Genomic DNA, 24,231 nt, shown 5'->3' with positions numbered 1-24,231 from the left:
ATTTTTAAATTTTATTTATTTTATTTTTGGCTGCGTTGGGTCTTCGCTGCTGCCCTCGAGCTTTCTCTAGTTGCAGCGAGCGGGGGCTACTCTTCGTTGCAGTACAAGGGCTTCTCACTGCGGTGGCTTCTCTTGTTGCGGAGCACAGGCCCTAGGCTTGTGGGCTTCAGTAGTTGCGGCTCGCAGGCTCTAGAGCGTAGGCTCATTAGTTGCTTAGTTGCTTCCCGATATGTGGGATCTTCCTGGACCAGGGATCAAACCCGTGTCCCCTGCGTTGGCAGGCAGATTCTTAACCACTTGCACCATCAGGGAAGCTCTGAGAGAATTGTTTAGTTGCAGCATGTGGGCTCCTTTAGTTGCGGCATGTGGGATCTAGTTCTAGTTCCCTGACCAGAGATCGAACCCGGGCCCCCTGCATTGGAGCGCGGAGGCTTAATCCCACCATTTCACTTTTTATATCTCTGAATACAACATGTAGAAGTACTTTTATTATGGTTATAATATCAAAATAGAAGCTTGGCTCAGTAGACTTCTTGTTGCTAAGTGACACCCCCCCCCAAAAAAAACCCTTCAAGCTTTTCACTGAATGTTATTAGGAATTATTCTTATTATTTCCTCAGCAGTGAAAAATGAAATTATGTTACTTTTGTGATGGTTGCTTAGTTACCAACCATATAGGTGAAGATATACTCAAGATATTTGTTGGCCTTAGAAAATCCTAACAAGTGGTCTGTTTGTTTTATGCGTAACTCCCATTTAGTGTTAATGAGCATTGTGGGCATTTGAGGGTATAATGTAAAATGAGTAGTAAGTTTACCTGAGTTTCTCTAGACAAAAAAATTTAGAGCAATGAGGGAGAAATGCTTGAATATTAATACCGGTTAATTTTCTAAACTATATATTCTTAAACTATTTAAGTACAGGTTTAACTGAAATAGATTTTTAAAAATAAAACCATAAAATATTCAGAATTTTATGTGAAAATTTATATAAATTGTATTTATGTAATACAATCGTATTACTTACTATTCTAAAGATTTTTAATTTACTCTTTTGGGGAAGAAGGCAAATTCAGTCTCAAGTTTTCAGTGAATAATTTTCTGATATTTGAAGTTTATAGTGACTGTACAACTTTGAAATGTAATGGTAAACTGTGTGTCTTGGTTCTTTGTTGGTTTAAAACTTAGAAGTAGTCAGAAAAAAGATTTTGGTAGGGGCTACTTACGTATGACAAATATTACTCCATTGTGCTTCCTAGAAGGTAAGGATTTTTGAGGTAAAAGGCAATAAAAGTAAAAGTACACTAAATAGGTTATGAAGAAGTGAAGAATTCGGCATAATTCTCTTGGAATTAAGAATATGTGTACTTTTAGTAATCATAAATCACATAACTTTAGATAAATCTCTTAATGTTGTAGGTATTTAATTTTGAAATAATAGAACCTGATTAGGCTGAAAGCAGATTGCAAAAGATTCACTTTTTTTTCTCTCAGCAACTCACAAATATGCTTGTGACCTTCTAAATAAAGTGAAATCACTATGTGCCACTTCCCTTTTCTTCTAGCCTGTTTTCTTTAATAAAGTGAAACTTGTAAAATTTTGGCTTTAAATGGAAGTAGATAAGGATGTCTGTAATATAGTAGAATGTGAAGACCTTTCTCTGTTTATTATTAATGATTTAAAAATTATTTCAACTCTCAAGTATTGTCATTTTCTAAAGCTTACCTCATTTTTTAAGAGCTTACCTTTTTTGAAAAAATACAATTAGTTTATTTGAAAGACTTCAACTATAATTTAGGAAACACTTTAAAGAGCAACATAAAATCAACATTAACCTTTGTAGTGGCACAAATTTCTAGTGCAGTTAAAGTCCACTGTCATGCTTTTGAGTTAATGTTTATTCTGCCCATTTGTTTTGTAAGTTATGAATATAAACCATGTGTCACTCTTAATATGTGTCTCTGCTTTTATTCAAAAGCATCTTAGTTTATTATTTTTCTATTGGAATGTTACATTTTTAGTGTTTAATAAAGAAAGATTATTTTTACTTAAATTGAAAGAAGACCCATATTTATAAAATGTTTATAAAGTTATAGAAGTTATAGAAGGATACTAAATTATATTTGAAATAGCAGTTTAAAATATTACAAAAGTTAAAATGCTGACGGTAGTAGCTATCATTTATAGTAGGATTCCTTGGATACTTTGTTATAGGTATGAGATGGATAGAGAGTAAAAAGCTTTTTTTTCTGAACTACATCCATACTTATATCAAAATGACTGCATTTCTTTTTACGCGCGCGGTACGCGGGCCTCTCACTGTTGTGGCCTCTCCCGTTGCTGAGCGCAGGCTCAGCGGCCACGGCTCACGGGCCTAGCCACTCCGCGGCATGTGGGATCTTCCTGCACCGGGGCACGAACCCACGTCCCCTGCATCGGCAGGCGGACTCTCAACCACTGCACCACCAGGGAAACCCTGACTGCATTTTTTTTGTTGTTGTTTTTTTTGTTTTGGTAACTTCACTTGGGTGGTTAATAGATTTGCTGGAAAAATTGAGGCTGTATAGTTAGTGAAGATTGCTATAACTTTGTATCAGATGTGCCATTTAAAATTTGTCTTTGAATTTTTAAGTTTCTCCCCCCAAGTAGAGAATCCTATACTGAATAGTGAACATGGGAATCATTAGGTTGTAATGAGACCTAAGGTGGCTGATAATGCACTGCTTGTTGGGCTCTTTGCCAAAAGCCTCCTTTTTATCCATCACTTATTTTTATAGTTGAGTCATGGATTAGAATGCTGATGGACATAAAATATTTTGAGTTTAATTATTAACTGTCTAGTTTTTTTGGCAAGGTCCATTTTGTAAAGTAACTAACAAGTGAGCCAGCTTAGAAATTGGCATCTTAGGTGTAGAATGTGTATTATTTCCCTTGGTTATACAAATGTCCTTTACATTTATACAGAAACCAAATCAGTCTGTTTGCAGTATATCGTTGCCTTTTTATATGGTGGAAAAATAATTTTCTGGTAATTTAATAGAATACATGGCACTTTGGCCTTTTATTCTCTATGGAGTAGCTTTGAAACCTGATATTTTAATGTCTAGAGAGATACCAAAGTGATTGTAGCTCACTATTCTGAGGTGAAGTAGGGTTTATGAATTTAGGGGTTAAACTATCACACTTTTTACTTAGCTCTAAGTAGATATAGTGCCACAGTGTTACCTTTTGTTTCTTTCATTTCTTTTATAGAAGAGGAAGATGGAGTGTGGGAGAATGGACTTTCCTATGAATGCCGTACTTTGCTTTTCAAAGCAGTTCATAATCTGTTGGAACGGTGTTTAATGAACCGGAACTTTGTACGTATTGGCAAGTGGTTTGTAAAGCCTTATGAAAAAGATGAAAAACCTATAAATAAAAGGTAAGCTATCTTATTTAAACTCTTACTTGATATTTCTTTAGGCTTGTTAATTTTAATGACTTTATAGAAAATGTGTGATAAATTAATATCTTGCAGACAGGAGGTTAAGTTTGGCAAAGTACTATAAGTATTTAGTTTTCTTGGACCCCTTCATTCTTTCTTTTACACATTTGAATAATTTTCTTGCAGTGAGGTTAGGCTGTGTGTCAATGCAGTGGCCTAAGTTTTGTTCTGGGATGGTAGAAAAAATGTGGGATGAAAAGCAGAGACTTATGCATTGAAGTATACTTTTTTTTTTTTTTTTTGGCGGTACGCGGGCCTCTCACTGTTGTGGCCTCTCCCGTTGCGGAGCACAGGCTCCGGACGCACAGGCTCAGCGGCCATGGCTCACGGGCCCAGCCGCTCCGTGGCATGTGGGATCTTCCCAGACCGGGGCACAAACCCGTGTCCCCTGCATCGGCAGGCGGACTCTCAACCACGGCTCCACCAGGGAAGCCCTGAAGTATACTTCTTTAGTACTAGTGGAAATACAGTCATGGTACTCCGTTAAAATTAAGCAGTATTAATATTTGTTTTTAGATGGTGATCTGTAGTCATGTTTTGGGTTGAGGTAATCCTTCTCATTCTCAATCCTCTGTTTTTGCTCTAATTAAAGTAATTTAAATCTGTAATTTTCTATATAAGACATGTTTACTTTTGGGGTGTTTTTCAATTTTCTTCAACTTTGAATTAGGCAAATTTAGGACACTTAATTTGTAGGATAATTACAGATGCACAGAAGACTTTAAGACCTGTAGTCTTAAAAGCTTTAGGTTACTACAGTTCTCTGATTTAAATAATATAAGGCACGACCTGTTAGAAGATTTAGTCCCAAGCAGTTGTTGAATTAGTGAGACTTGAAGAGAGATGAAACAGTGGTGAGTAAGATGGGATGTGGGAAAAAGAGAAAATGAAGGAAATTTATTAGTGTTCCCTAAATGATGTGAGGATATGAAGTATTGGTTGTGACTGTAATCATTGTTGAGATGTCAGTTTTTTACATCACGTGCACATCTATTTTCATGCGCACCCGAAATTTTTTCAGACTTCTCTTATTAGTTTCAGTGAAATGGATGACCAGGTAAGCCTGGAGAAATCAAGACTCTTTTCAGTTTTTTCTCTCTGAAAATTAAAATAAACCTTTATTGTCAACAGAATAATTAATCGTACAAGTTAGGAGTGCATTCAGTTGCAAATGACAGAAAACCTAACTACCTGGCTTATGTAGGAATTGAATTTTCTCAATAGCAAGGAGTCTGCAGGTAGATAATCTGTTCAATAACGTCATCAAAAACTAAGGTTCCTTCGAGTTTTCTGCTCTTTCATCTTTAGCCTTTGGGTTTTATCGTCATGGCCCCAGTAAGTGTTGCATCTCCAAACCTCACTCACAGTGGATTCCAGGCAGGAAGAGGAAGGGAGAGAGGAAGTGAGAAGTGATGACCCTTGGATCAGAAAGTAGATTCTTTTCTGGAAACTTTAGCTGACGTTTAATTGGCTGTACTACTGAGAGAAATATTTTTTTATATGGGAACATTGCCACTCTGAGTAAAATAAGGCTGTGATTAGTAAGAAATGGAGAATAGATACTAGGTAGGCAGTTAATTAGAGGAAGGGGAATAAGTATCAGGTAGGCAATTAGCATTGTTCACTGTATATATTTATATAGTTTTAAGAAGTCAAGCCGATTACCAAGATTTAAAATGAAATGCTATAATCCTGAGCCCAGCTACTAGATGTGCTCCTCAGAGGCAGTCCCTTTTAATTCTTTTAACTGTCTTTTAATTTATGTATTTAAAAACTTATAAGCAAATACTGTGCTGATTCCTGAGTTTTCTGTTATTTCAGTTATTCAGGATTTAATCTATTGACTTTCTATTAATGGTTTAGCTATCTAACTACCCCAGATGCTTAGACATCGGCATACCTATATACTCTGTTCCCTCTTCCCTTCTCTTTTTTCCCAATATAGTTTTGAGATTTGGTAAAAACAATACCTATTGTTTCTATTACTATAATTTTATAAATATTATTTTCAGTGAGCCATTTGGTATATTAAGATTACATTCCATTTCCTCTCTATAATTTTGTTTTCCCCAGTGTTACTGATTATCTCTTTTTTCACTTAATTATCTATGCCAGGGGCTGGTAAACTACCACCCCACAGGGCAAATATAGCCTGCCACCTGGTTCTGTAAATAAAATTTTTATTGTAACACAGCCCTGTTCCTTCATTTGGATTATTTTATGTCTGCTTTCACACTACAGCAGAATTGAATAGTTGTGACAAGAGACAGATGACTCCACAAAGCCTAAAATATTTAGCCTAAAATATTTCTCTGGCTCTTTACAGATAAAGTTTGCTGAACCCTGATCTATGTACTTATTGGTAATTTGCCCCTAGGCTATGTACCAGAAGTATAAAGTCCAGTTTGGACTTCTTGTTCTATAAGGCCTGTTTCACAGCAGTCATCTTGGGAATTCTCGTCGCCTTTTTGTCTGTGTTGGATCCCTTATTTTCTGGATCTCATGTTTTCTTTTTTTGTCTTACTGTTTTGGTAGTGCCCATCTACCTGTAGTTTCCTGAAGTACATAAGAAGTAATATTTTTGAGCTCCTGAATGTCTGAATTACCTCCTTTTCTACTCTTAAGACTTTTGGGCACTAAAATGCTGACTGGAAGTCCTGTGTATGTGAATAGCTCTGAAGTTGCAGGCTTTAGTATGGTGATTGGTCAGGAACCTGGCCATTTTTATTTAGAACTCTGTTGTTATTATAGTAACCACCAGCCAGTTGTAGCTATTTAAATTTCAATTAATTGAAAAAATAAAAATTCAGTTCCTCAGTTGTGCAGACCACATTTCAAATGCTCTTATGACTGCTGGCTATTGTATTAGGTAGTGTAGGTAGAGAATATTTCTATCATTGCAGAAAGTTCTTTTGGATGGTATTGCTTCCACCAGAGCCTTTACACTTATAATTAAAATAATACCTTAGGAGCATCACTAAAGAAGTCAGTCAAGGTTTTTTTGTTTTATTTTTGGCAGTAAATGAAAGACTATACTTTAAATTTTACCATAAAGCTATGTTTATCTTCTGCCACACCTGTGGCTTTTACACAGTCTCTTTATCTCCATTTTCATTAAATATAAGCACCACAAGATTTAAGGTGGCATATTAGTAGCCATTTTATATAGCTTTAGGATGTCCTTTGGTTGGGTTCCTCAATACCTCTGAAAACCTGAACTTCTAGGGAAGCTAAGAGCTGTCACTGTTATGTTTTCTAAGGACTCAGTTCCTTTCTTCTTGTCTTCTAAGGTAGCACTGTCTAATAGAAGTATAATGTGAGTCGAAATATAATGTGAGTCGCATATGTGGTTTTTTTTTTTTTTTTTTTTGCGGTACGCGGGCCTCTCACTGCTGTGGCCTCTCCCGTTGCGGAGCACAGGCTCCAGACACGCAGGCTCAGAAGCCATGGCTCACGGGCCTAGCCGCTCTGCGGCATATGGGATCTTCCCAGACCAGGTAATGAACCCATGTCCCCTGCATCGGCAGGCGGACTCTCAACCACTGCGCCACTAGGGAAGCCCGCATATGTGTTTTGAAATCTGGTAGTAGGCACATTAAAGAAAGTTTTTAAAAAAGTGAAAGTAATTTAAATATATTTAATCTAGTATATCTATTTCAGCATGTAATTACATATAAAGATGATATGAGCGAGGTATTTTCTTTTTTTTCTTTTCTTTTTTAACTAAGTCTTTGAAATCTAATATGCATTCTGTACTTAGAGTACACCTCGGCGTTGTCTGGTCACATTTACAAGTGCTGAATAGTCATTTGTATATTGGTTTGCATTAACAGCGCAGTTCTAGGGCTTGAAGCCCAATCGGGCTTGGTAGTGCTTATTGGTAAAAGATCTCTTCTGTCTGGCTTATGAACCCTCTTGGAATTGTATGCTAAATTGTGATTGTACTCTAGCATCTCAAAGGTAGGGGAAACTTCCATCTTATGTCAAGGTATCCACCGTTTGCCAAGTTGGGCATAGTTACTGTCTTGTTTTTCCTCCTTTTAGCCTGTCTGTGCTAGTCTATTATTAATGTCTGTCATCAGGATTATTATGCATCCTATTTCTGAAGTCTTAAGTGATGATATATAATAGTACTTATGACCCATGAAATTTCTCTGTGATGCTTGAGTCATTAGGATTTGCATGGTCAGTTTTCCACATTCTCATGCTTTCCAGAAACATTAATGAGAAAAAAAATGAAGTGCTAAGAAAGACTTTTTTTCCTCCCCATTAAGCTTTTCTTACTATCATTTCTTACTATGATTCTTAGCGATTCATACAAATCTGTCTTTTTCAACTGTTGGTTTTAGATATGAACCATAATAGAGAAATTTTTTTTCTGAAGGGGAGAAGGGAATGAGCATAACTGGCCAAGCAGTGTTTGAAATCAGGGCTTAATATGTATTAAATCAATTCTCAAATCAGACCTATTACTCCAGTTTTACAGTTGATAAATCTGAAGCATAGGGAGGTTAAGGAACTTGTCCAAGGTCATATTTCTTGCAGGTATTGGAGCTGGATTATAGGGCATGAAAAATATGAGACAGATTGTGGACCCTGTGGACCACTATATCTCCTGTACCTACATCTTTTTAAAGTTATTGGAAATAGTAAAACAGAAGACTTAAAAATTTAAAATATTAGGGAGATACGGTATTTCCTGAACACTTGAAGTTGTAAACCAGAATAATATGTCATTGCTTTCTAAGTATTCTTTACTGTATGATGTAAGTATTGTGTTCACTGAGTGAGCAGAAGTATGTACAAAATCACAGATAAGGTGTTTTATTCTGGATTTTAATATAGATCTTTTGTTCATTGAGATATGGTAAGGATACCTGATATTGAAATTACACTTATAAATTCAAGAAATTTAAAAAGTGACTGAGGGGGCTTCCCTCATGGTGCAGTGGTTGAGAATCTGCCTGCCAATTCAGGGGACACGGGTTTCATCCCTGGTCCGGGAAAATCCCACATACCGCAGAGCCACTAAGCCCGTGCGTCACAACTACTGAGCCTGTGCTCTAGAGCCCGCGAGCCATAACTACTGAGCCTTCATGCTGCAACGAGTGAAGCCCGTGTGACTAGAGCCTGTGCTCCACAGCAAGAGAAGCCACCACAGTGAGAAGCCAGTGCACTACAACAAAGAGTAGCCCCCACTCACTGCAACTAGAGAAAGCCCCGCGTGCAGCAACGAAGACCCAATGCAGCCAAAAATAAATAAATATATATATATTAAAAAAAAAAAGAACTTTAAAAAAAAATTACTCTGAGGGCTACAGAAATACAGATTAATGCAGTGGTCCCCAAACTTGTCCGGATGTGGAATCACCTTGAGAGATTAAAAAAATAACCTGTGTATTAACCTGGGAGTGTGGTCTGGGCTTTGGAATTTTTAAAAGATCTCTGTGTGATTCTAATGAAAGACAGGTTTGAAAACTATTGAATTGATGGAATAAAGATCTAGGAATTAGGATGACTAGGATTTTTTTTGGGGGGGATGTTAATTATTTCAAATAATGTTAAAATGGATGATTGTGAAAGAGTTGTGCATAATTTTTAAAGTATCACCATAACGTGTTGCTATTAGATAACACAACATAAATAGAAATACAGGACCAATTACATAAATTTTATCAATCCAATGATAGAATAGGATTCTTTTTTTTTTCATTGTGGTAAAATATACATAACAAAATTTACCATTTTAGCCATTTTTCAAGTGTATGGTTCCGTGGCATTAAGTATATTCACATTGTCGTGCAGCCATCACATTATCTATCTCCAGAACTTTTTCATCATCCTAAACTGAGAATCTGCCCATTAAATGATAACTCCCTGTTTTCTCCCCCTCCCAGCCCCTGGTAACCACCATTTTGCTTTCTGTCTCTATGAATTTGACTGTTCTAAGTACCTTACACAAGTGGAATCATATAGTATTTGTCTTTTTGTGTCTGGCTTATTTCACTTAGCATAATGTCCTCAAGGTTCTCATCTAGGTTGCAGCATGCATTTTCATTTCTTTTTAAGGCTGAATAATTTTCCGTTGTATTTTTATACCACATCTTGTTTATCCATTCACCTGGCATCTGACATTTGGGTTGTTTCCACTTTTTGTCTATTGTGAATAACACTGCTGTAGATAGTGTACAAATATCTGCTTTCAGTTCTTTTGGGAATATACATAGAAGTGGAATTGCGAGATCATACAGTAGTTCTATCTTTATTTATTTTTTGAGGAATCGCTGAAGTCTTTTCCACATTGGCTGTACCGTTTTATATTCCTACGAGCAGTGCAGGAGGATTCCAATTTCTCCACATCCTCACCAACACTTCCTTTCTTTTTAAAAAAGTAGTAGCCATCCTTAGGGGTGTGAAGGGGTTATCTCATTGTCGTTTTGATTTGCATTTTCTAAATGATTAATGATGTTGAGCATCTTTTCACATGTTCGGTGGCTATTTATGTATCTTTGGAGAAATGTCTCTTCAAGTCTTTTATCCATTTTTAATTGGTTGTTAGGATGACTAGAATTTTAAGTCAACATTCCCTTTAACTAGGTTTATGATTTTAAGACAAGTCACTTAACTTCATTGTGCCTTGAATTCCCTACTAGCAAAATGGGATGTCATCTTTCTGTAACTACCTAACAGAAGTACTAAAAATAGATTAGATATAGTACCTCCTAAAGCAGTATAAATAACTGTTATATTATTAGAACAGCTAACTTTATTAGCATATTTTCATTTTCTGTCTTAGAATAAAGAATCTTTTGTTTAATTTCAGTACTTAAGGAACATTTTTCTACAATAGAAGATTATCTGTTGAGGTTTCATCTGTAAAATTCTGCCTCACTCATGCCTTTTTGTTTTGGTTATTATAGTAAAAGCTCCTGGAGAGCAGTTTTACTGTATACAATACTTTATAGTAGCCTAACGGTACCTTGGAGTCTCATTGTAGTTGCACATATTTGTTTTAACTCCACTTTTCTAAGTGCTAAGTACCAAAAATTAGGTGATGTTATAAAATGATCTCTCTCCTTGAAAGACAAGACATTGTGAATTTAGTATGGCAGTATTATCTAACATTCGCTTTGGCCTATAATATTTTCTGACTAGATTACCTTTAATATAGACATACTTTGGAGATATTGCAGGTTCTTTTCCAGACTACCACAGTACAGCACATATAATAAATCGAGTCACAAGAATTTATTTGGTTTCCAGGGCATTTAAAAGTTACGTTTACACTAACTGTAGTCTATTAAGTGTGCAGTAGCATTATGTCTAAAAAAACAGTGTATATAACTTAATTAAAAATACTTTATTTAGAAAATACTAAACATCATCTGAACTTTCAGCAAGTCGTAATTTTTTTGCAATAGTAACATCAGAGATCACTTATCACAGATCACCATAACGAGTATAATAATGAAAAAGTTGGAAATGTGAGAATTACCAAAATGTGACACAGAAATATGAAGTGAACATACGCTTGAAAAAATGGTGCTGACAGACTTGCTCGATGCAGGGTTATCATACACCTTCAGTTTGTAAAGCACTCAATTATCTGTGAAGTACAATAAAGCAAGGTATACCTCTGTAAGAATTTCAGAAATTTTATCCCATATTTAGAATGTTTAGTTTTTTCCTCCTATATCATGCACAAACTTGGCTTATTTTCAACCATTTTATAACTAGATCAGACTGTATTGGAAACATATGCTAGCAGTATAGGAGGTGATGTTTTTTTTAAAATAGGTAACTGAAAGTGAGAGCTTGCTGTTAAGTAGGGCAGTGCAGATAAACAGTGGGAGCAGAGAGATGATTCTCTTTTAGTGTTTTATGTATGAAATGAAACAGTTGAAAGCTGTATTTTTTTTTTTTAGACTTTTTTTTGATGTGGACCTTTTTTTTAAAAAAAATAAATTTATTTATTTGTTTGTCTGCTTTGGGTCTTCGTTGCTGTGTGCGGGCTTTCTCTAGTTGCGGCAAGCGGGGGCTACTTTTTGTCGTGGTGTGCAGACTTCTTGTTGCGGTGGCTTCTCTTTATTGTGGAGCACAGTCTCTAGGCATGCGGGCTGCAGTAGTTGTGGCACGCGGGCTCAGCAGTCGTGGCTTGCGGGCTCTAGAGCGCAGGCTCAGTAGTTGTGTGGCACACGGGCTTAGTTGCTCTGCAGCATGTGGGATCTTCCTGGGCCAGGGCTCGAACACGTGTCCCCTCCATTGGCAGGCGAATTCTTAACCACTGCGCCACCAGGGAAGTCAGATGTGGACCATTTTTAAAGTCTTTATCGAATTTGTTATAATATATTTTTTTTTATGTTTTGGTTTTTTGGCCATGAGGCATGTGGGATCTTAGCTCCCTGACCAGGGATCGAACCCACACCCCCTGCACTGGAAGGCAAAGTCTTAACCACTGGACCCCCAGGGAAGTCCCGAAAGCTGTATTTTTAAGAACTCTAGTTCACTAATTAAGTATGAGGATATAAAGTTCAGGTCTCCTAGCCTCTTTGTCTTTAAGGATAAAGAACATGAGACTGTTTTAGGTTGTTGCATAAACTTACAGATGTTCTTGGAAGTATTTGCAATTTAGATTTGGGAATTTGCTGTTGAGTTACTGAGTAAGCACACAGCAGTCATAATCATTTGTATATAGAGCATACTTACTTGATCCCTAAAACTAATCAAATTACAATTTCTCTGTGTTTCGATTATTATTGCTTGAGTCATTTCCTTAATAAATGTTTTCCTTGACATAAAGTATTTTTAGTAATTTCCCTTTATACTCTTAAATTTTGCTCCTACCAAGAAATTTGTCTTTTAATGTTACCTGAAAAATATGTAAAAAGCTTGTAATGTTAAAAAATATATATTCGTTCTAACCAGTTTAATATGAAATTTTCTTAACTTTTTTAGAGTGTTGTGTTTTTGTTTTTGTTTTGCGGTATGCGGGCCTCCCACTGCTGTGACCTCTCCCACTGCAGAGCACAGGCTCTGGACGCGCAGGCCCAGTGGCCATGGCTCATGGGCCCAGCCGCTCCGCGGCATGTGGGATCCTCCCAGACCAGGGCACGAACCCGCGGACCCTCAACCACTGCGCCACCAGGGAAGCCCTAGCGTGTTGTCTTTTAAATTCTCATATCCTTTTTGCTGTTTAGAGAGAGATGCTTTGAAAATTGATTTCTGCCTGTTTTATGTCAATACACATAATGGGCATTTCCCTCTCAAAAGTTAAACACTAGTGTTTGCTAAGATAAAAATACTATCTAGAAATTGTTATGTATTTATACATTCTGTAACTCAACCTTAACAGTTACAGAAGAATTCTATCAGAAGACACTCGAAAGAAAAGCACAAATATCGCTTCATAGGCATTCCCACATTTAGTAATGAGATTAGTTGCATATATGTTTGTTTACTTTAGGTGCATTCTTTGGGGAAAATAAATGTATGAGACTTATGAGTAATTTTTAAAAATTCTAATGTTTCAACTGGTATCAAGAGTAATGTTTGGTATTAACAAAAGGTACGAGAGTCACACTCTTGATTTAGTGTTTTTCTTGAGCTGTGTTACAACATAGGCCACACCATCGCTTTGTTGAGAAACTTTTTTTTTTCCAGCCCTACAGTTTTTGGGCTGTTTATATTTCCTTAAATTATGGTTGCAAACCAGCAAGTTGTTTTCTGAGTTCTTCTCTTTCTTTTAGTAGTTTGTCAAGTGTAACTGGTAACAGTCAAACTACATTTTCACTTGATGTGTTTCCCCAATTCTGTAAGTTCATTTAGGCATGTTTTCTGCGTTCCAGATTATTTCAGGCAACAGTTTTCTGAAGTATTTATCCATTACGTAACATGGGTTACCATTTTCCTCACTGTTTTTCAGTGTTTTATATTCCTTGCTACCAGTCCTCTGATTGCAAAACTAATGCCACATATTTAGGTTTTTGTCATGGTAGTCCCTCACCTTTGGTGCCAGTTTCTGTATCAGCTATTGCTGTGTAACAAACTACCCCAAAACATAGGGGTTTAAAACCACAGTTATGTATTCTCACTAATGTACCTACAGGTTAGCCAGGGGTTAGCCAATCTAGTCACACTATAAACCATAGTGTGGGTAGAAGTGTATTCTGTATGATTCTCATCCTATTTAGACCAGTGAGCCAGTCAAGGCATGTTCTTATGGCAATTAAAGAAGCACCAGAGGGCAAGCTAAATTGCATAAGCATATTTCAAGCTTCTGCTTGGCCAAAGCAAGTCACAAAGTGAACCTAAGTCAAAGGTTGGGGAAGTATATTTCACTTCTAATAAGAGGGACTACAAAGTCTGGATAAAGGGAGGGATGAACAAAACATGACGAAGCTACAGTAATCAAAACAGTGTGGTACTGTCATAAAGACAGACATGTAAACCAGTGGAAGAGAATAGAAAGTTCAGAAGTAAATTCTTGTGTACGTATTCAAATAATCTTTGACAAGGGTGCCAGGACCACTCAATGGGGAAAGGATATTCTCTTCAACAAATGGTATTGGGAAAACAGGGTATCCACATGTAAAAGAAAGAAGTTGGACCCTTATATACAAAAAATAACTTAAAATGGATTAAAAACGTAAGACCTATAGCTATAAAACTGCTAGGAAAAAACATAGTGGAAAAGCTTCATGCCACTGGATTTGGCAATGATTTTGTGGTTATGACACCAAAAACATAGGCAGCAGAAGCAAAAATAGACAAGTGGGACTATATCAAGCCTAAATACCTTTGTGCGTCAAAGGACATAATCAACAGGGAAAAGGCAGTTTATGGAATGGGAGAGAATATTTGCAAGTCATGTATCTGATAAGGTGTTAATATCCAGCATTATAAAGAACTCCTACAACTCCACAAAATATCAAATAACCCAATCTAAAAATGGGCAAAAGACTTAAGTAGACATTTCTTCAAAGCATGACATATACAAATGGCCAATAAGCATATGAAAGATGTTCAGCATCACTAATCAGAGAAATATAAATCCAAACCACAGTGAGATACCACCTCACATATGTTAGGATGGCTACTATGGCGAAAATAAAGAATAACAAATGTTAGTGAGGGCAGAGAAATTGGAACCCATGTGCACAGTTAGTGGGATTGTAAAATGGTGCAGTCACTATGGAAAATGATGTGGAGGTTCCTCCAAAAATTGAAAACGAAACTACCATATGATCCTACTACTACTTCTGAGTGTGTAACCAAAAGAAGCAATCCTACTTCTGAATGTGTATCCAAAAGAATCTAAAGCAGGATTTTGAAGAGATACTTGCACACCCATGTTCATAGCAGCATTATTCCTAATAGCCAAGAGGTAGAACCAACCCAAATATCCATTGATGGATGATGGCTAAGCAAAATGTGTTATATGCATAAAATGAATTATTATTCATCCTTAAAAGGAAAGAAATCCTGTTACGTGCTACACCATGGATGAACCTTGAGGACATTATGCCAAGTGAAATAAGCCAGTCACAAAAAGACATACTGTATGATCCTACTTATGCGAGGTATCTAAAGTAGTCAAGTTCATAGAAGCAGAAAGTAGAATGGTGCTTTTAAGGGGCTGGTGCGGGGGGAGTAGAAAGGGGAATTGTTGTTTAATGAGTGTAGTTTCAGATTTGCAAGATGATAAAGTTTTGAAGATCTGTTTTACAACAGTATGCATATACTTAACACTACTGACTGGTACACTTAAAATTGGTTAAGGTTGTACATGTTATGTTCTGTTTTTCTACAGTGATTAAAAAAATGAGAGAGGGTTGAAGAATTGGGACCAATAACTCTATCTTCCACAGATACTAAAGTTAAGATTCCTTTTATCAAGGAATTTACAACCTGGCAGGGAGTTAAACTAGTAAATAATAGTAATTCTATGATAAATATTATTATAAGCATAGAATATTATGGGAGCACAGAAATCATGCTTAAAGGAGTCTTAAGGAATGATTAAGAAATGGAGAGAAATTTGTGGTAAACAAAGGGGTAGTTCTTGGTGGATTAAGTATCTGTCTAGAGAGTTTGGCAAGGATCAGATTGTGAAGGGTCTAAAGGGCTGTGCTAAGGTTTTAGGGGTTTTTTGACTTAGTCCTGAAGGCATTGGGGAGCTGTTGATTTTGAGCCTCCCAGTTACATGATTAGAATTAATTTTTAGATATCTGGCAGTGGTGTAAAGAAAGATAAATTAGAGATTTTAACAGCTACTCAGACCTTAAGGAGGCAAAAACCAAAAAATAATAAATTATTTAAGAAGTAGAATCACTAGCAATTGGTGATAAATTAGCTGAACGTAGGGAGTTTCAGGAAAGTGAAAAATTTGGGATGATTTATATTTCTGGCTTGTACAACTATATACAGATATAGACTTGATAAGAAAAGGAATATGTTTGGGTAGAAATAATAGGTGGTTCAGATGTGGACTTTACAGTATTTAGTACTGTGTGCCAAGGACCTATTCTAGATGCTGGGGATACAACATTGAACAAAGGAAACAGATTCCTCCTCCAATAGCACTTGCAATCTTGGTGACTATAAGAAATAAACAAACTGTATAATATGTTAGATTGTGATTATTTTTTTAAGCCAAAACAAATCCCAGAAGAGGAATTGAGGGACAATTTAAAGTAGGGTGATCAGTGAGCACCTCACCTAGAAAGTCTTTAAACAAAAATCTGATGAAGGTGAATATAGCTATTTAGAGTGTTCCAGATGGAGTAACAGTAGGTAAAAAGGCCTGATGTGTTTAAGGAGCAGCAGAGAGGTCAGTTGAGGGAGAAGGGTAAGTATTAGAGGAAGACTAGTAAGAAATGAGATTGGCGAAGTAATAGGTATTGGGGGGTAGGCTGATGTAAGGCACCATAAGAAATAAGATAACTTTTATGATGTTACCCAAGTGTGATTCTTTTTCCCTTAGGAATTAAAAGTTTATTTTCATTATCTAGGTCTTGTTAAGACCGTATCTTAGTATCCTGTACCTGATTTTTGTTACAGCACTTACCATAACTGTAATTAAATGTGCTTAGCATAGTGTTGTGTGCTTTGCTATAAAATACTTTTTGAATAAAGCATTTTATACTTTTGAATAAAGGAATAACACTTGCCTTCACTTGGTGGTTTAGTATATCTGAATATAATACTAAGTTTAATGCAGAGTTGTTTTGAATGTGTGTGGGTGGGGAGGGTGACATGTATGTTTTGTTTTAAGCATTTAGAGTTAGGTTTGCGTTTGGTTACTTTTTTTTTTTCTTTTGTCTATTTTGTAGTATAGGTTCCTTGCCACTGCTGAAAAGCAGTAATAAAATTGAGTTTATTTTAAATGAGCATTAGCAATGGTCTGTCTTTGGATGGATGGTTTTCTAAGTATATTCGTTAACATGTCTCTTATCTTGATTTGGTGATTATTTTAGATTTATATGTCGACCCTTGAACAGCACGGGTTCACTTATATGCAGATTTTTTTCAGTAGTAAATACTGTATAGTACTGCATGATCCATGGTTGGTCAAATCTGTGGATTCAGAACCTTGCATATGGAGGATGGACTAGGTTATATGGGGATATTCCATTGCATGGGGAGGGTTGGCACCCCTAACCCCCCTGTGTTCAAGGGTCAACTGTACTCTTATATCAAAGCAAATGTCTGTAGTTTCTGTAATAACTCAACCGTAGTTATTCAAATAGACTTAGTTTTTTAATCAGAAGAAACAAGCTTAATTTATTTATTAAATAATGTAAATAATTTTATTTCCTATAATCATCAATTATATCTCAATAAGGCAGGAACAAAAAAATTGGCTAAATGCAGTGTGGTATCTTGGATTGGACTCTGGAACATAAAAAGGGCATAAGTGGAAAAATCTGGTGAAGAAATAAAAGACTGGCGTTAGTTAATAGTAGTAATGTGCCAATGTTAATTACTTGTTTGACAAATGTAGCATGATTATGTAAGATGTTAGGGGAAACCGGGTGAAGGGTATATGGGAACTTTCTATACTATCTTTGTAACTGTTCTATAAATTCAAAATTATTCTGAAAATAAGTTTTTTTTTAAAGCAACAACAGCTACTGGGATGGGGAAGAATACAGTAATCACTAATTAATGTATAGAATTCATAAATTTTTAAAATTTAAGAGTAAAATGATTCAGGTAGTACAGAATGGTATCATAAATTTAGAAAAAGCAAAGATCCTTGCTTAGTTACTCTAGTCCTGTTCCCTGGAAGTAACCAGGTTTTGTTTGTTTTTTATTTTTGTTTTTTAATTTTTTGTTTACTTCTTCTGGTGGTTACTGCCATAATTCCAGAGATGCTTATACCTCTAGGCCTTGATTGATGAACTTTAGACAGTGTCTCCTGACTCTTTACCATGAAAGATTTGTTTTATTAGTTATATTATTATTTTTTTTTTTTGCGGTACATGGGCCTCTCACTGTTGTGGCCTCTCCCGTTGTGGAGCACAGGCTCCAGACGTGCAGGCTCAGCTGCCATGGCTCATGGGCCCAGCCACTCTGCGGCATGTGGGATCTTCCCGGACCGGGGCACAAACCCATGTCCCCTGCATCGGCAGGCGAACTCTCAACCACTGCGCCACCAGGGAAGCCCTTGCATATAACTTTGATTCTAGGATGCCTTCAGTTGTAAGACCATCGTTGCTTTAAAAAAACTATTCATTGGGGTTGGGGGGCGCAGTACATTAAATGCTTGGTTAATTGAATTCAGCCCAATTTCAGAAATACTAAAATGAGAAAATATATCTGTAGTTAATGTTTTTATATAGAGGGGAAAACAAACAAAAAAATTAGGTCATCTTTAATTCTATTGTACACCTAGATTTTTTTTCACCAAAGTAACCTTTTTTTCTTTAAAAAAAATTGAGACTATAAGCCTGCCTTTTCCATTAAACCCACTCCCCCACCTTTATTTATTTTGGTGGCTATATCATAATTGTAGGTGTGGGTGTACCTAACTTGTTTAACTGGTTCCTTTCTTTGCAGCTCTTTCTATTATAAGCAGTACTGTGAAGAACATTTCTTATAGCTAAATCTTTGCTCATGTCTGTGGTTTTTGGGTTTTTTTTTTCCCTTTAGATGATGAGATGGAATTTCTGGGTTAAAGAGAATGTACATTTTTGTGGTATAACTTCGTAAAAAAGAAAAGCAACTTGACTTTTTTTTGGCTATAAATCATTACTAAAATACAACTTTTTCTTCTTTATTAGTGAACACTTGTCCTGCTCTTTCACCTTTTTCTTGCATGGAGACAGCAATGTTTGTACCAGTGTGGAAATTAACCAACATCAACCTGTATATCTTCTTAGTGAAGAACATATCACCCTTGCTCAACAGTCTAATAGCCCATTTCAAGGTAGATTATTTTATTGGCTTAGTTATTTGATCTTTTATTGTTGTTTCAAGAAAAAATCCTTACTGAAATTGGTAGCGATTAATGAGATTTCCCCGATCTTTAGCCTAATGATGATTCTGATGTAGTTTACTTCTTTCCCATGTGAGTATTAAGTCAATGAAATAAGTTTTTTAATACAAATATTTAAAAAATTTCTTGTACATGAATGTTAGCGTAATTTAAAGTGTTTCTTTAAATAGCCTCTAGGTGGTGTACATGTTTATATTTTCAGAGTTATCTTGTGTTTCAGGTCACATAAGTCATTTTTAACATAGGTACACAGAACTTTTGATATAATTCTTACTGTGAAAGTGGTTGAACTCTAGAGGAAATATTTTATAAGATTGATGATTTGTTTTTAAGAACTGGCAGTATGTTCTTGTTTTAATTCTAAGCCTAGTATTTGCTCTTTAAAAATTTACATGGCAGCATATAATAAGTACTTAGATTTATTTACACACACACACACACACACACACACACACGCACACACACACACACATTATTTTTCCTCAAATTGCTTTTCCTTAGGGGAAAGTCAAGAGAAGTTGAAGGATATACAAGTATTCCAGTTTATGTAGGAATTCTGTCCATCTGAGATTTTTGGGTAGACAAAATTTTAAGTTTTTTATAATAAACTCAGTGTTGTACTTTATCTTCAAAATAATGAAGTACAATAAATTGATATTTTCTGGAATTGATCATTATGGATTTCTTTTTCTTCCTTTTTTTGAATTGCATAATTACTTGCTGTACTGTTCAGTGTCATCTTATTTGGTATAATCATCTTTAGGTACTTACTTGATATCTGTTTTGGGTTTCTAGTTATCTTAAGCCCATTTGGACTAAATGGCACTCTCACAGGACAGGCATTCAAGATGTCCGATTCAGCTACAAAAAAATTGATTGGTGAATGGAAACAGTTCTATCCTGTCTCATCTTGTTTGAAGGAGATGTCTGAAGAAAAACAGGAAGATATGGATTGGGAAGATGATTCTTTAGCTGCAGTAGAAGTTCTTGTTGGTAGGGATTCCGAGTATTTAATCCTAAGGGGGGAAATATGTGACTATATGTATTAGTTAGATTTTGCTGAATAATAATAACTCTGATACCTTAGTGGCTTTTAACAGCAAACATTTATTTCTTCCTTATTTCCTGCTTACAGTACATAAGGGCTGCAGTTTGGTTGTGGTTTGGCTCCTTGTGTCTTCTCATCCTTCAGCGTAGGTTCAAGGAGTACCCCAGTATCTGGGACATACTATTCTTACAAGAACAGAGTCCCTATTATTCAATAGGGACTGAGCCTAACCATATAAGTGTATTTAAAGCTTCTGCTAGGGATATGATGTATGTTGCATCTGTTCACACTCCATTAGGTAAAACTAGTCATATGGCCAAACCAAAGTCATTAGGGCAGGGAAATATATTCCACCTAGAGGGAAAAATGCTAAAGGTGGGAAGAAAATAATTATGAATGAATAATATTTGGAGGTTGGAAAGTTGACAGCGTGTGTGTTGCAGTATTTTAACATTTGGTAAGGCTGTTGCCTCTGATAAAAGACAGAAAATGTATACCAAAAGGACTTGTGGCTTTGATTTGCTTTGTCCAGGTCAGCGCTATTTAGGTTGGCTTTATTATATTTATCTTCTTACTTAGGGACCTAGGTTAACAAGGTAAACTATATTTGAGACATGCCAGAGACAAGGCAGAGGACATAAAGTAGGAGAGGCTGCATCGATCCTGCAAATACATCTGAAGTTCCTATTGGGTTGTGGCATCTATCACATGCGCTTACATTCCAGAGCAAGTTGCACAGCCCAGCTTAACAATGAGGTGAAGATGTATACTCCACCTTAGAGAGACATGGGAGGTGTGGGGAATGTATGGGTGAACAGATAATTGGTTGAGCAGATTAGAATTTGCAACACTGTATTTAATGGATTCATATGGTAAATGTTATATATGAGATTACCTTATTTTTTTTAATAAAAGAAATATCAGTATTCAATTTCAGTAAATTTATTACCAGAGTAGTTGTGTCAAAAACAAAAACAAAACACAAACATATATTTGGCTTTTTAAATAGAGGCATATAAAGAAGAAAACAGAAGATGGTCCGTATTTCTAGTGCCAGTTACCTTTGTTAAAGTTTTGAAATAAACTTGGTCAAATTTGCAAATAAAGATCTTTTTTTTAAAAAAGAAATACACATTCATGGTTAGAAAATCCAAAAGCAAAAAGAGAAAGCTGCTTTCTTCTAAGTCTCTGTCTGTCACTAAAGGTAACCACTACTACCAGGCTCTTGTGGCTTGTTCAAGAAAAACCTTATGCCAGAAAGAGTACATTTATAAAAGTACATTAAATGTATTTTTATTTTAACAAGTGTGATCATATTATATCTACTTTTCCGTTATTGCACTTTTGAGTGAAACTAATCCCACTGCAGTCACAATAGTAATTGATTTTCTTATCCTTTTTTTTTTTTTTCCTTTTAGCTGGTGTCCGAATGATCTACCCAGCATGCTTTGTTCTAGTCCCTCAGTCAGACATTCCTACTCCTAGCTCTGTGGGATCCTCTCACTGTTCAGCTTCTTGCTTGGGTGTCCACCAAGTGCCTGCTTCCACAAGAGATCCTGCTATGTCTTCAGTTACCCTTACACCACCTACATCTCCTGAGGAAGTTCAAACAGGTATTGTACTAGTTTGTTTCGTTAGCTCTAGTGATAAATCTGTTATCCTGAATATAGTAAACACTTAAAAAATAATTATTTTGGAATAATTTCAAACTTACTGAAGTGTTTGTAAGTACAGTGCAAGGAACTCTTCTCATTCAGATTCCCAAACTGTTAACATTTGCTCCATCACCTTCTGTCTATGCATACATTCCTTATAACTGATCTTTTTCTGAACCATTTGAGAAAAAGCTGCAGACATGATTCCCCATCATGGGATGATGCCCCATCACCCCTAAGTGCTCAGTCTGTTTCCCAAAATGAAGTACACTTTCCTATATGACTACTATTTAATCTTCCAAGTCAGGAAATTAACATTGATATAACACTGTCATCCAGTTCCCATTCCCTGTTCAAATTTTTTTTTTTGCTTTCTGTATTTTAAATAAAGTGACATGCTTTTTTGCCTCAAAATATAAGTAGGCTTACCAGATAGCTACTGGTAAGCTATCTATCCAGCTGTCTGTCTTACCAGGGCAAGTTATATCAGAAATTAAAAAAAACAAAAACAAAATAATGTTATTTTAAACCTACCTTTATTCTCCTACAGCCTGTTCTTTTTCGTTTTCAGTTGATCCTCAGTCTGCCCAGAAATGGATCACATTTTCTTCAGTATCTGATGGCTTCAGCTCTGATAGTACTAGCCATCATGGTGGGAAAATACCCAGAAAATTAGCAAATCATGTGGTGGATAGAGTTTGGCAAGAATGTAATTTGAACAGAGCACAGAACAAGTATGTATTTTCATCTTCAAGTTTAAAAATTGCATGTTGGTAGTTACTTGTAGATATTTAAAGTATAAACTGTTACTCATATGATTTTAATTGAAAAAATGGATTTTTAAAAATTCAACTTCAATGCTTAATTCAGGGTTACAAAAAATTTTATGAATTCTAAAGAGTTTTATAATTTCAAATCTTAGGAGGAAGTATTCGGCTTCATCAGGTGGTCTATGTGAAGAAGAGACAGCCGATAAAGTAGCATCCTGGGATTTTGTTGAAGCTACACAAAGAACAAATTGCAGCTGTTTGAGGTAGATTTTTTTTTCTTTTCCGTTTGGTTGATGTCGGTATATACATGTATGTGTGGTAGTTTCTTATGCTGTTGCATACTTAGGCCCCACTTTGTTTGAGATACCTTACGTAAACACAGTTAGGATTTTTTCCAAAAGGAAAAAATATGAGGAAAATAAAAATTCAGGAATACGGAGCTGATTGTAGAAGGACATACAAATGTATAGGTTCTTATACAGTTACCAGAGCTGGACTGTGAAAGCTTGGATTCATAGCCAAATAAAAGAATTTTATACTGAATTATGGAATATATAGCATCTGTAAGGTAAGAGGAACACAAGTCTCTTGAGAAAAGTGTTCATAAATGGCACTGTGCTTGAGAAATTTCTCCCAAGCGTTCTCATAGAAAAGATGATATATGATATACTGAGGTAAAATTTTTCTCAGTCTTTTTTTATAGTAAATACAATATTGGGTTTTGCGCAGCAGTTTCTTATAACATCCCTTTGGTCAAGCTGTAGGTGAAATGCTGAACTAAGATTCAGAAAATAAGATTCTACAAGGGACCAAAGCTGTTATGTAAAAATACAGGCTTTCTAATAGACTGTGTTGGTTGAAAGGTCGGTAGAAGAATGGATGTACTTGGAATTTTTTAGGCAATGATATTTATTTTATATATTGGGGATTTTGATGAGATTTGTTTATCACAGGCATAAAGATTATGTTGCCTAGCGTTTATTATTTTATTCTACAGATTAAAGATAGATCATATGTTTTTGCAGTCAAGTAAATAAATAATGGCATTGACATCCCTAACCATGACTTACAAATGCACAGTTGGCCACCCCTTCTTGTCATGGCCGTGAGCCAAAGGGATGGAGCGCTTGCAGGTTAGGGCTAAGGTTTTTCTTACATTAGCTCTGTTTGATTGAGTGCAGTGACAGACTCTCAAGTGTTCTGATGTGTTTTTGCATAGATTAAGTTTTCTTTTATATAGATTCTTTGGATTAAAGACTGTATAATTTTTTAAAGTCTGGCAACCTTGTTAAAAACTTGCCTCTGTTGTTGACAAGAGAGATTGGAATAAAAATATGGATAGATTAGCTCCTGTTTAACAGTTTAAAGTAGTAAAAACCACACTCACCTTGAGGGGGATAAAAACCAAACTTAGTCTTTGTTTTTGGCCGCGTTGGGTCTTCGTTGCTGTGCGTGGGTTTTTCTCTAGTTGGCAGCGAGCAGGGGCTACTCTTTGCTGCAGCGCGTGGGCTTCTCATTGCGGTGGCTTCTCTTTGCGGAGCACGGGCTCTGGGCCTGCGGGCTCAGTAATTGTGGCTCGCGGGCTCTAGAGTGCAGGCTCAGTAGTTGTTGCACGTGGGATTAGTTGCTCCGCGGCATGTGGGATCTTCCCGGACCAGGGCTGGAACCCGTGTCCCCTGCATTGGCAGGCAGATTCGTAACCACTGCACCACCAGGGAAGTCCCAAACTTAGTCTTGAAATGCAGGGCTTCAATGCATTATTTGACTAAGACCAG

At 36.2% G+C, this 24,231-nt stretch overlaps 1 protein-coding gene across 2 annotated transcripts in view; it reads left to right on the top strand.

The window, feature by feature from the left end:
• Window positions 1-24,231, top strand: part of MED13 (mediator complex subunit 13) — a 94,629-nt gene that overhangs the window by 7,053 nt on the left and 63,345 nt on the right. Inside the window, exons 3-8 of one of the 2 annotated variants that reach the window (XM_059997597.1) lie at window positions 3,253-3,421; window positions 18,769-18,914; window positions 19,779-19,976; window positions 21,450-21,644; window positions 22,258-22,420; window positions 22,609-22,719. In XM_059997597.1, the coding sequence (XP_059853580.1) occupies window positions 3,253-3,421; window positions 18,769-18,914; window positions 19,779-19,976; window positions 21,450-21,644; window positions 22,258-22,420; window positions 22,609-22,719 (982 nt within the window). Of the gene's footprint in view, window positions 1-3,252; window positions 3,422-6,861; window positions 15,064-18,768; window positions 18,915-19,778; window positions 19,977-21,449; window positions 21,645-22,257; window positions 22,421-22,608; window positions 22,720-24,231 lie in introns of those variants that run through there. The other variant, XM_059997598.1, reaches the window with a different exon arrangement.

The sequence above is a fragment of the Delphinus delphis genome, chromosome 19 (genome assembly GCF_949987515.2).
Source record: "Delphinus delphis chromosome 19, mDelDel1.2, whole genome shotgun sequence".
In the NCBI taxonomy this organism is placed as follows: Eukaryota; Metazoa; Chordata; class Mammalia; order Artiodactyla; family Delphinidae; genus Delphinus; species Delphinus delphis.
This window is presented reverse-complemented; position numbering and strand designations above follow the sequence as displayed.